The sequence below is a fragment of the Ananas comosus genome, linkage group 8 (assembly GCF_001540865.1).
Source record: "Ananas comosus cultivar F153 linkage group 8, ASM154086v1, whole genome shotgun sequence".
NCBI lineage: Eukaryota > Viridiplantae > Streptophyta > Magnoliopsida > Poales > Bromeliaceae > Ananas > Ananas comosus.
Genome location: NC_033628.1, coordinates 11,425,544 through 11,439,066, shown reverse-complemented (window position 1 = coordinate 11,439,066; position 13,523 = coordinate 11,425,544). Strand labels below are relative to the sequence as shown.

General features: G+C 34.1%; 1 protein-coding gene across 6 annotated transcripts; it reads left to right on the top strand.

Moving 5' to 3' along the window:
* On the top strand, nt 1,058-6,171 carry LOC109713888 (ankyrin repeat domain-containing protein, chloroplastic). 6 transcript variants are annotated; one of them, XR_002217198.1, is made up of 8 exons: nt 1,058-1,842; nt 2,860-2,936; nt 3,510-3,608; nt 3,769-3,867; nt 4,538-4,636; nt 4,724-4,822; nt 5,010-5,177; nt 5,827-6,171. XR_002217198.1 is itself a non-coding variant. In XM_020238166.1 (7 exons), the coding sequence occupies exons 1-7, from the start codon at nt 1,116-1,118 to the stop codon at nt 5,027-5,029; spliced, it is 1,194 nt and encodes a 397-aa protein (XP_020093755.1). In that variant the 5' UTR covers nt 1,058-1,115; the 3' UTR covers nt 5,030-5,276. The 6 variants fall into 6 exon arrangements, 2 of the variants coding, with proteins under 2 accessions (XP_020093755.1, XP_020093754.1); XR_002217199.1 differs by having other exon boundaries at nt 5,805-6,171; XR_002217197.1 differs by having other exon boundaries at nt 5,766-6,171.

Sequence of the window (13,523 nt, the reverse complement as noted above, 5' to 3'; positions counted from 1 at the left end):
CTCCAACGAGTTCAGTATTTTACAAAAGGAAAAAAAAATCTTGACTATAATAAAAGTTTCATATAAAATTCAAACCATTAATCAACCAAAATATTAATTTAAAATTTGTAATCACCATCCAAAACAAAATAGGGAGCCATTTACTAAAATTTCAAAAGCATATTTTTAAAATTTAAATAAAAGTTTTTTGATAAAAACGAACATATATATATATATATATATATATATATATATATATATATATATNTATATATATATAGTAAGGCTACTATACTCTTATGAGTATAGAGCCTTTCGTACTCATAAGTTGTTTTCAATTTTAGGGTTTTGGAATCGACGATCCACACCATTAAATATGATTTAGAGTATTTGAAACTTCAAAAAAATAAATTTCATAATTTTTCAAAATTATTATAAATCCCATCAAGCAGGTATAAAATGAACGGTCAAAGTCGAACGATATTCTAAAAATGGATAATTGGATTCTTCAATTTAAGATCGGAGTTATTGATCTTTATTTAGGTAGTGCATATAATTTTCTATCAAAATTTCAACCTATTCCGATTCTTTTACACCGTTAAACTAGCAAATATTCCATACCGGCCGTTAAAAATTGTCAATTTTGTAAGCTTTTGATCGTAAGGTAAATGATATTGAAAAATTATAAAATTTAATTTCTACAAGTTTTAAATACTCTACATAATGTTTAACGGTATGGATCGTCAATTCGGAAGCTCTATCATCAAAAATAACTTATGAGTACGAAAGCGATCGTACTCATAAGAGTATAGTAGCCGAATATATATATATATATATATATATATATATATATATATATATATATATATATATATATATATATATATATATATATACTATTTAAAACCGAATCTCATTAATAAATGCCCTCAACCTCAAGAGTAGCCTGCGCAGAAATGTTGTACGGTGAGTTGATATTAACTGGTCCGGTGCATTGGTGACGTGGTAGATCATGTCCAGGTAATAAAATAAAATACGATTAAACACGTCGACGGCGCGTAAAAGGTAACGGCGAATCGGGATGGTTCGAAGTCGCCCAAAGCAAATCAACCAAATCCACCCGTTGGGAGGCGAAGATGCCACCGCCGTTCTCGTCCCTTCTCCTCCCCCTCAACACCCCCATCCAAATCCCTTTCTCCCCTTCTCGCTCTCTTCCCTCCTCTCGCCCCTTCTCGAAGCTTCCTCTCCCCGCCTCCACCTTCTTCCCCTACTCCCTCCCCCACCAACACCCTAATCCAGATCCCGAACCCTCGATCGCGCCCGAATTCGAGGACGACGACGTCGTCGTCGGCGATTGCCTCGTCTTCGATGAGGGCGCCTTCGAGGACGCCGACGCCTTCCTCCCCGCCGACGAGCGGCGCGATTCCGCCGAGAGGCCTCGGCGGGGGCGGAGGAAGCCGCCCTTGGCGGCGGCGGCGGCGGAGCCCGAGAACTTGGTGCCGGAGAAGTGGAAGGATGCGGTGGAGGAGCTCAACCTGACGAAGAAGGAGAAGCGCAAGATCGCGCACCAGTTGAAGTTCGGGAGCCGGATAGAGCGGAGGAAGCCGCCGACGGTGCCGGATATGGCGGAGTATCGGACGTATAGGGAGATGAATCTGGCACAGCTGAAACCCGTGGTGCTTGATGACCCGAAGGAGTTCCTCGCGGAGAAGGAGGTGCTGGGGCCGCCGAAGGCCGGAGGAAGAGTCCCTCCGAAGAACCCTAGATTGGGGTTGGATGGTGGGAGTTTGGAGGACATCGCTGATTTCTTTAGCAGCGGAGACTATAAGCCAAGCGAGTTGGATGATGATAAGGATCCGAGAGGTATGCAGTGGGTTTTTCTTTGTTTAATTGTGTTATTTTGATAGTTCCCTTTCATTGTGAACTTTCAAGTGCAAATGTGTTTCTTGAGTAGTAGTGTTATTGAATCCGAGGAGGCTCCACAGAGGAAATTAGTCAATAATGTAGTTATGTCCAGCGGTGAATCAAACAAAATTTTTGGAGAGGCACAGTGACTAATTTGATGACTATTCTTCCTTTTTGTTCAGGTTTAGAGCGCCGAAATCTCACAATTATATTTACTGGAGCTATTAATTACACAAATTGGAGAGTAGGGGGATAACAGAAAACATTATATTCTTCATTTTGTGTTTTCTGTACATCTGCAGTCATTTGAAAGGTTGTAGGGATGACTAATAAAAACATTACCAAGTCATAGTGGATGGAACCATATCATCATATCTTTCTGTTTAAGAAAGTAGAACTTTTTTTTAAAAAATAGTTTTACTTTTTAATGATAGAGGGAGGGGTTTGGTGCCAGGCTCCATTGCAAATATCAGAGTTCAAATTTTGGGAACAGCCTCCCTGCATGCGAGGTTCAGACCTTTTCCATAAGCCTAGTGACAGGAGCCTTGCACACTGGATGCTGTAAGCTGTTAAATTAGGTTCAGATTGCAATCTTAAGTTGCAATATTGCAGGAAAACATAATCTTTTCTCATTCCATATATCTAGGCTGATGCCTCCTGTTCTTTTCTGTTCTATAGTAGATGATATATGGCTTTCTATACATCTTAGTGCAAAATTAACTGGCTTTGCATTGTACACAGATCCATATATTTTGTCGAAAATTAGTCACCTATATGAATTCATTACATTCCTTTATTTAATTTCTCTGCACTTGTTTTAAGTTCTGCTCTTTAGCTTTAATCAAAACTTCCAGAATATTTAATTTGTTTGTTATCTTAAATGGGTTTTCCTTACTGATTCACTTGCATCGCAAGTCGTTTCTCATCTCCAACAAGCATAATATCAAAAGCTTATTTTCTTTCCTAACTGATTAGGTCGTCGTAAGCTGTTTTCAAATGAGGAGAAGGTTCTTTTGAACAAACGTATGCCTGATCTGGAAGTTGCAACTTCTGTAAGTTATTTTTGCATTGATTGTTGTCAATATCATTTGTAGTCTCTCTTTGTTCTGTTCTCTCTGTTCGTTAGGCAAATTCTGGGCTTGCGACTTTACAATGCTAGTATTCTTTTCTATCTTTCTTTTTCATATTACCTAATGGAGTAAACTTTCCACCGTTGCTCGCTTATCGATTTCATTGCTTTACCTTTCTTTATCATATTTCTGAAATAGGGAAAGATCAGATTCATCAGTTAGGAATGAAAAACTTTGCTTGTAGGAGTGGCTTCAATTGAAGACATAATAGGGGACTCTGCCTTTTGAGATGGTACAGATGGTAGTATGTAAAAGGCGCAGATAACTGTGTCATAGAGTAAAACTAGTGAAGATTGATGATTGCTAGTTGTTACCTAAGGCGTGCAGTTAAATTTATTTTTGCTTTCACACATCATCTGTATCTTAATTATCTTTTGTTTTTCTGGTCATCATCCAAAGCTCATATAGCTATACTTTATTGACTTATATTCTCTTTTTTTTTAATGTAGTTTTTTGATGTAATGCTCTCAATTGTATGACCTTTCTTTCTTTTAGAGCAAATGGCTGCCCCTACACACTCTTGCTGCCTCAGGAGAGTTTTATCTTTTGGACAGGCTTCTCAGACACAATGTTGATATCAATGGTGTTGACAAGGTATACTATCTTCCTATTTTGTGATGATCTTTTTCTCTTCTTGCAGTGAGAAAAGAAAATATATTTTATTGTTCAGCACTTTGGAGCAGTACTTTTTAATATGCTAGTTCCTTTTTGTTTAATGCCTATATTTTCTGTCAATGTTTTTTATTTCTTCCAGGATGGTTTATCAGCAATACATAAAGCAATAATTTGCAACAAACAAGCCATTGTCAATTATCTTTTGAGAAACTCAGCAAATCCATTTGTCCGTGATAGGGTAAGCCTTTTAGAAACTTTGAAATCTACATAAAGTGCTTGATATTCCCTCCCCCTGCCGCCCCCCCCAAACAATTTTTTTCTTTTTCTTTTCAATGTATAATATCTTCACGAACATTATACTCTTATATTTGCTCTTGTTAACATATTTTTGAGTCTGTTAAATAGGCCATTTCTCTATCATCCATGTATAATTCTGTCCACTTGTATGCCTAATAGTTATAGTGGAGGAACTTCAAACTGACTTTGTGGTTCAGTGATTGATATTTTACTCCGTAGGTTTGCATGCAGAATTTGTGATTGAGTGTTTGTTTGGGACCTTTTTTTGCATCGATTCCACATTTCCGCTTGTGACTTTGGCATGTTTTCCTGTTCTTGCTTGTATGAGAATCTCCGTAATTTCTGGTGCTGATCACTTGACCACTAACTGATAAAAAATATGACTCAGCATAAACTGCTAGCATTTCTTACTTTCCAAATTTCATGTGTTGGTTTTGATAAAAACAGGCAGATGTGTACTGGTTAAGAATCATTTATTGAGATATAATATTCATTTACAAGATAGAATGCTTATAATAGTTTTATGTGAATGCATGTTGATCTCGCATTTGATTTAATAGCTTTTTGTTAGTTTTTTCTTGGAACTTGATTATACTACTTGCTTGCAACAGGATGGAGCTACATTGATGCATTATGCTGTCCAAACTGCGTCAAGTCCGACTATAAAGATTCTTTTGCTATACAATGTTGATGTAAATCTTGCAGATGAAGTATGCCAGCAAATTCTATACAAAACTTGGACTCTCTCTCTCTCTCTGTGGACTAGCAATCTTATAATATCTTTTTCTTCTTTGTAGAGTGGTTGGACGCCATTGCATCTCGCAGTGCAAACTCAAAGAACAGATATTGTGAGACTTCTACTAATAAAAGGTGCAGACAGAACCTTAAAAAATAATGTAAGTCACTAAGTGTGTTTACAGTAATATTTGGAGTAACCAGTTGTTAGTCGTATGATCATCCACGAATTATTATTTCCCTTTTCTCTTGTTGGCGTTGATCAATATTTGCAGTCAATATGTGACATGAACTGTATTTGTTTCTTTTCAAAAATGTTGACTGAATAATGTTCTTACATGCTTTTAGGATGGGTTGACCCCACTTGAACTCTGTCTTCACTCCGGTCGGCATATGAGGACCTATGAGCTTGTCAGATTACTGAAAGGCAGGCCATTGTCGACGTAACGAGCTTGAATTTGATTCTATAACTTGTTGATGCCAGCTGTTTCAAACTGTTTGTCCTTTTCTACATCGGTGAGTTCAAATCATCCTTTTGCTTACGTAAATATGACACATTGGAATCTTGACCATAAGCTTCATTCAAAGAATATTTACAAACTTTTAAGTTTCTTAGATATGATGCAAATTTTAGGGAAACACAAATCCAAATATGAGATTACACTATTGCAAAACTATATATATATATATATAGAGAGAGAGAGAGAGAGAGAGAGAGAGTTGAGCTAGAATACTTTCAAAAGCATCAAGGGGGTGGTGCTTTTGAGTTTTTAACTATTAGATGGAGAGATGTAGGGTTGAGATGATGGTGGTAGGTGGTGGTAGGTGGAATAGTGTTTGATCTAAAAAGTATTAGCAATTAAGGAGTAAATTCAAGGATTAGAAATTTAGAAGCACCAAGAGATTGGTGCTTCTAAAAATATTCTGGCTCAATTCTCTCTCTCTCTCTCTCTCTCTCTCTCTCTCTCTCTCTCTCTATATATATATATATATTAAGTTCCTTGGAATTACCTTCATCTTTTTTTGTCAAAAACAGTTCCAGTATCATTGCTTTTGTTTACGTCAGAAATAGTTGTACCTGATCCCATGATTTGTTTCTTGAAGATTCGAATACTGGGCAACTAATATATGACCCTTGTATAGTTGTACCTCTCTTATTAAACAGGACAAAACACTAGATTGTATAGTTATCTTCTAGGCCAACCTGCCGATTGGTTTTGTTCATTGAAGTGGGGATGGTAAACTTTTCTGCGAGCTGGATTTTCGCGGAGATCATTCCTTAATATACTAGGGCAAGGTAGATAGTTTCCTCCACATGAACGGGAAACTGCGTAAGTCTTATTTCGGTCATATGATGTGATTTTACTGATTACGTTTCTCCTCTACAGGTGTTCATATATTTAAATGAGATTGTAAAGTTATACTACATGGTATTGTATTTTACTGATCGAATATCTTTTCACTAGAACCAGAATAACGCTTTCATATTAACACATCTCTATCATCTGTCTCTCGCGTCTCACCTTTACTATATCTAGAAAAGAATGTGCTAGAAGTGTAAATATTACATAATGTTATTCAAACTTGCCAGTCAAAACAAACTACATAAATTTGGCAATTGTTTCAATCAATCTCAAAGTTCTTGAATGGTACTATTAATAGTATAGTAGCTTAATTTTATTAAAATATTTATTTTTAGCTGTAAAGTTTTCAAAGAACATTAACCGTTATTTTTTTTACACATTACCCTTGAGCAAATGATTACGAGAGATGCTCTATTAGTAAGAAAAAGTATCAACTGCGGGGATATCCAAAATTATGGATCACTAACATACCTATAGGCTATAGTGGAGGATAAAAAGAAACAAATTACTTTAGATGAACCCGCAAGTCATATTGCGAAATTTGTGATTGATTTTTATACGGTGATAGTGACATCTTAATTTAGTAGATCTCTTTGCAATGTGTTCTAATACAATGTTGGTAATTAACGCCACATTCGTTGTTCTACGAGGACCCAACTCTAATATAGAAAAGACACCTTTTATGTTTTTTTTTTTAATTATTTTCATATAATAAATAAAATCCCGCATTAAAATGCAAAATTTCCACCATCCACGTTACAGCGGATTGAGCTTCCACGTGTGACGCGGCATACGAAACTGCATCCCCGCCGTACAAGGAGTGATCTCAGCCGTCGGTTCACGGGCGAAAAGTAGTTTTAACGAGGCGACCACGGGCGGGGTTCAGAAAAAGCGGTTCGCCTCTCAAAAGCAACAGGATAAAATGTATCAACAGTCCCTTTAGTATCTTGATATTACAAATTACTCCTTAAACTTTTACTTAAACTAATCAATTTCTGAGTTTTCACAAATAATTTTTTTTAAAAAATAAATTATTATCCGCTTCACTCATAAAGCATGTGAACCAGTCTACAAGATTGAGATAATTAGGCCTTAAAAAAAAATCTAAAAATTAAACAGTTAATACAGAATTCGATTTTTATCTCAAAAATAACTTATAAGTATGAAAGAAATTGTACTTATAAAAACATAGTACCGACTCTCTCTCTCTCTCTCTCTCTCTATATATATATATATATATATATATCCCATCCCAAAGGCTATCAATATAGGAACACCAATGGATCTCGTGCTTTTAGGTACAAGCATACCCTCAATCATTTGACACTAGTTCTATACATAAAAAATTTAAATATTCTAAATTTTGCATGCAAAACTTACCACTTTAAAATAATTTTATCTGATGCTTATACTTTGATTTCAGTAATTTTACTGTAATCGAAGAATCATCATATTTTCATTAGGCAAGCCTATTATGTACCACAATTATAAAATTTAATCTCGAAGTCCACCTGACATATTATTGATTGAAAATAAATATTATTTACAATCAACTTTTTAGCTATTGGATTTATAATAATACAACCACCAAATTAGAATACTAAACTCTATTATTTTACCATCAAATTTTAAATAGTAAGATCGTTTTATACAAAAATTAGAATAATAATTTACAAAAAAAAATTTAAAATTTTCGTTTAACTGTATAGGACGCAACTGCAAAATATGAGATTCATGGACTAAAATTACAAAATCGGTATTATTACTTGTTCGACGGACAAATAGTACAATTTAACCATCGCAATATAATAAATTAAGAAACCGAGAGAACCCTTTCCCTCTCTCTTCGTCGGCGTGTTTTACTTCCCCTTCCCCTATTCCTCTGCTTAAATTTAGAGCGAGAATTCGATCACAAATGAGGCTTCTTTGTATATAACTAGGCGAAATTCGAATTGGGTTTTGTGGTTTTTGTGAAGTGGGAGAGATGGGTCAGTGCGTTTCGAGGAGGAGCGGAGGCGAGAAGGGTTGGGGAGAGGAGACGAAGAATATATATATATATATTGGTTCGGTGTCTTAGGTATCTTGCACTTAAAATACATGGGATTTGTTTAGTTTTTTGAGTTTTTCTTTTTTTCTAATTATGAAAGGCATGAACAAGGTTGTTTCCTCGTAGTGGTGTGTAGAGGACTCATACATTTCGGAGCTGGAGAAGAGGAACCGGTACCGCTCCGTGGGGTGCGAGAGGCGGAGGCAGAGGCAGAGGCNGATTTGTTTTCGATGATAGAGCTTTCAAATTGACGATCGGCTTCGTTAAATATGATCTAAACCATTTAAACTACCTAGAAATCAAATTTCACGCACTTTCGATATTGTTCTTTTATCCATTAAGTGAACAAAAAAAATGAATGGCTGAAAATGAATACTCTTTAAAAAATGATGATAGGAGTCTTGTAATCAAGATCAAGAATATAGATCTTGTTTTAAATAGTTTAAAGAATTTTCTAACCAAAATTTCAATTGGTTTGGATATCTTTACGCCGTTAAACGAGAAAACGCCTCTTATCGACCTTAAAATTACAAATTTTGAAACCCTTGATCATTAGACAAATGATGTCGAAAAGATTTGAAATTTAATTTCTAAACACTTCAAGTGGTATAGATCATGTTCAACGGAGCCGATCGTCAATTTGAAAGTTCTCTTATCGAAAACAAATCGGTAGTAAATCGGCTCGTTTACTACCGATAGTATTCTAGCTCAACTCTATATATATATATATATATATTGAATGTTAAATGAAAGTTTAATATATGTATATATATAAGGGTTTGGATACACCAATGGAAAATGAATTTATTACAATGTTTCATTCATGTCAAGGAAGTTCTAATTTGGTATAGTTGGGTTACTACTTATGCTCCATTAAACTTTAGATTATCCATTAATACAGTATGAATAATATTATATTTATAATACTTTGCAAACTAGCATATATATGGCGATATTTAATTGACGAAAAAGTATAAATTACGAGGAGATATACACTACCATTAAATTATGTAGTTCTTAAAATATTGTGAATTTGTTTGTAAGAAAAATATTTTTCATACTGTATTCATTAGATGACAAATTGGCCTGTCACATTATCACCATGTCATCTCCACTAGGACACCTGATTGAAATAGAAAAAAAAAAAAAAAAAAAAAAAGACTAGGACAAGTTAAAGTTTGACAATCTAATCAGGATTTGATGATGAGTTTAGTGACCAGCACTGTAACTTATCTATTATATTATAGAGTTTGATTTGCATCTGTAACTAGATTCTGCCTGAACATATAATCTTTTTAATTGTGTAAATTCCTGTTGAGATTAGTGCCTTAGACCGGCCTACTTCACATAAATTTGTGCTTCGATACCTTAATATGGTTCATGCGACTTTCTTGTTAGGAACTGATTATAATATTTTGATTAAAATATTGGTATGGTTTCAGTAGCGTATATAGCTTTTGCAGTATAAAATGTGTTTGGAATTCACTATCATTTTGCATTTTTGTGGTCTAATGTTCTTATTCTGATACGTACTTCGAAGGACAAACATTTTCTTGGAGTGTAGAACAAAATTTCTACACTCCAACGGGCCTTATAGGATTGATAGTCTGCCGGTGTGTCATTTAGGAATTCAAGAATGAAACGATTTTCCGAACAAGGCAAGCTGACCCAACAGTCGGCATCTTCGAGATTAAACACTTGACGGATCTGTGAATGAAACTTAGTCCGAATATCTTAAACAAGTAGTTTTTTTTTTTTTTTTTTTTTTTTTTTTTTTTTCGCCTGCGCCACTCGTCGATGCTATGCTGCCTCACCCATGTAGCTTAATTCACTTTCTTACTGAATGAAGCGAGTAGCGTAATACCTTTCTCTCTAAAAAAAAAAAAAACAAAAACAAAATTTCTCCAATGAACTAGAGCTGCTTTCCTTATTGTAACACAATAAAGAAAATCTCAAGCACATTTTAGTTGGTACCTCATGGACTGTGGCACACTTCAAAAGTGAAATCTCTAGCACATTATAGTATCAGCCGTGCGAAAAACTTAAATCTGATACACTTCATGATTTGCCTCGGGCTCAAATCCTCTGTGCGTAAGGAAATTGTAATCAATAATGAACTTAGAACCTAGTCTAATCAGTCCCGATTTGGTGTCATATCGCTTCAGGCAACGTTAAGAAACTGGTCCATAATTATGCAGATTTAAGCATACAAACAAAAAGAGGAACCATTTTGTGAATCTAACACCAATTGTGGTGTAGTCGCGAACCCTGTAGATGAGGTGGAAGAAGAACTAACCTGGTATATGTTCAGATAAGGTTTAGATCTCTTTTCTCGATCAATTCTATTGTTATGATGGAGTGAGTACAAGGAAAGTTATCTTTGCAGTATTTAAATTTCGTACTGCTTCTGTGAATTGAATTTGCATCGTCTAATTAAGATATTGTTGCTCTTTTTCTTTTCCTAGATGGTGTTTTGAAGAATATTGTGTTGTAGCTATAATTAGACCAAATAAGACATTAATTGTAAAGATAAACACATGCTAACTTAGCTTATAGCTAACTCCAATTCTCCAGTCTCCACTGCATGGAAGTGCATAAAAGCGATCAAAGCGCTTAATTTCTCATTGTTTTAATTTACAGACTTTGTACATGTACCACCAAATTTATCTCTGTAAACAAGGTAATTAAATTAATCATCATTGATCATGACAACGGTCATCTTTAATAAGCAATTTAATCCACAGCATTTATCTCATCATACAATTGAAGAACTTTGGAATATTGTATTAGATCTAATACAATATCCTACAGTGTAAGATTAAGGATTTTGGATTAACTACTAATCCACTTGGGTAATGATATGCGTTGTGATTGATTCACATGTGAAAGGAAGAGATTATTAAGAGTTTACTCTTATAAACAGTTCCATATTGGACAATTAATAAGAACGCACACATTTGATATATATAAAGGTCTAAATCTTTGTTAGTTAATTTGTGAATTATTCGCGAATTATTGAAAATCCGAATTAAACGGTCCATTTACAAATTTTTTTTCAAAGAAAGGAAATTATTCGTGAATTTTTGTGTCAGCCGAATAATTCACGAATTATTTCCGAATTATTGAAAATCTGAATAAAAAATTTATAATTTTTATGTTTAAATATAGATTATCTTATATTTTATATATTATTTTTTATATTTTATACTGAATCCGTTTTTTAAGCTTAATTTTTTTTATCAAATTTAAAAGTTAGAAAACGAATTTTATGCATATTATATTCGTATCAAATTTTTGCTGAATCGGAATTAACTAACTAATAAACCTAATAAGCTTTTAGGTTGAATGATTCCATCTATATATGACAAGTGATATTGCAGTAGATATTTGACAATTTCTTATTACTCTCGTTTAAGTTTGATCAAGCCGGTGGCTTATGACAGATTCACTAAAAAAGAAGTTATGATAACACCATATAATGGTTTAGATGCAAACTTGGATTCAGAATTGACGCAAACGTAAGCAGCGTTGAGAGGGAAGAAATACAAGAATGGAAAGAGATGATACACGAAGAACCCACCGTGCCTATATATATATAATCGATACTCCAATCCTACTAGACAAAGATAATAAATCTTAATATATCTCTAAATCTAATTAGATAAAAATAATTAAATAATCAGATTAAAAATAGAAAAAATATAATTTTTTTTGAAAATAACCTAAAAGCACAAACAAAAACCCAAAAAAACAGAAAAGACCGAAACAATTGAATTTGGGTCTCAAAATCGGCCGGAATTGTTTTACTATTCAATGTATAGATCTGAAAAAGTGTTTTTCGAATTGGAGTTGTGCGATAAAATTAGATACTTGAGCGAGTTATGATCGTTTAAAAATTTCTAAATTATCTGAATTCAATAAAATTTTCGACTAGACTTGGTTGAGTCGTATTTTTTTAAGAAACTCTAACGCTAAATTAGCTCCACCAGAAACCTAGGTTGAGTACCAGAATCTAGATTGAGGCTATCCAAATCCTCCGCATGGAAATGCCTTCCCCGAGCTCCTCTCTCTCTCTCTCTCTCCAAATCCTCCCATAGAAATGCCTTCCCCGAGCTCCGCACCCCCCTCCCCCGCCCGCTTCTCTCTCTCCTCTCTTTTATATATATATACCTCATATATATATATATATATATACTATATAGTAGTCCACCATCATTCAATCTCACATCTCTCCATCCAAGGGCTAAAAACACCACAAGTATACCATGATACTTTTACAAATATTCTAGCCTACTATATATATTTATATAACTATATATAATCTAGTATATTTTATACTTTTTTGTAGTTTTGAAGTTTGAAAGGAGGAGGTGTTGGTAGTAAACGTGGGAAGGCATGGAGGGGTAAGGCCGCAAAGGCGACGGAGCAGTTGAAGTGAGGAATCTTTGTCTCGACGATATTAAGGGAAAGCCATCTAGCGTGCTAATAAATGCTGATCCCCCCACACTGACAATATGCTAAATGCCTTGACGTTCCACCTGCTCCTATTTATACGCACAGTTACTCCCCTCCAACTACTCCCTCATCCCCCGCTCTCTCTCCTCTCTCTCTCTCTCTCCACAACCATTCAAATATTTCACTCTACTACGAACTATAATACTATAATATAACAACTAATCTTTTTCTTTTTTTTTTTCTCTTTCAGGAAGATATATTATCGCGGACCGTCCCTAATGCAAGTGGCAAAGAACTTGATATATAGTTGGTACCCGAGATTCTAAGTTCGAATCTTGATTCGTATTTTTAGCTTAAGTTTATTTCTAAATGAAATAAACGAAACGGATAGCGTGCAACACAAATTAAAAAAAAATGCTAAGTCTACAACTAAAAGATAGTTGCAACTTGTCTTACAACTCTTCTATAGAGTTTACACATTCTTTTAGATTTTTAGAATTTAAAAAATAGTGATAAGACTAGTGTGAAAAAGTCGCCACTAATTAATAATTTTGTGAGATTACAACTGACTTTTTGTTTAAGACTGTCGTACATGATTCATTTACTTGTCTAGCCTCTTTACAAAAAAAAAATTTTCCTATCTAGCCTTCTTTTGAAAAATATTTCCAATCTAGTCTCATTTTTATATATTAGAAAAAAAATGATAAACTAATAATTTTTATATAGATTAATATGTTAAGTGGGTGGAGATTACCATTTTTCTCTCTTTTTTAAATTAAGTCAATGTGATGTGATTTTATATATGAACACTTAATAAAAAAATTATTTATTAATAATAATGTTTCTAAATTATAATTTTTTATTAGTATTACTAGTATTTAATTTGATTATACAAGTCAATATAATTTAAAAGTGTTCATATATAAAAGTACATTACATTCACTTAATTTAAAAGGAGAGAGAAAAAAGATAAACTCCACCCACTTAACATATTAA

Bases quoted from the DNA above. Each gene is read 5' to 3' on its own strand.
- LOC109713888 (XM_020238165.1), top strand. From the start codon at position 1,116: ATGCCACCGCCGTTCTCGTCCCTTCTCCTCCCCCTCAACACCCCCATC. The intron at 2,937-3,509 runs GTAAGTTATTTT...TCTTTCTTTTAG, and splicing joins ATCTGGAAGTTGCAACTTCT to AGCAAATGGCTGCCCCTACA. The intron at 4,637-4,723 runs GTATGCCAGCAA...TCTTCTTTGTAG, and splicing joins ATGTAAATCTTGCAGATGAA to AGTGGTTGGACGCCATTGCA.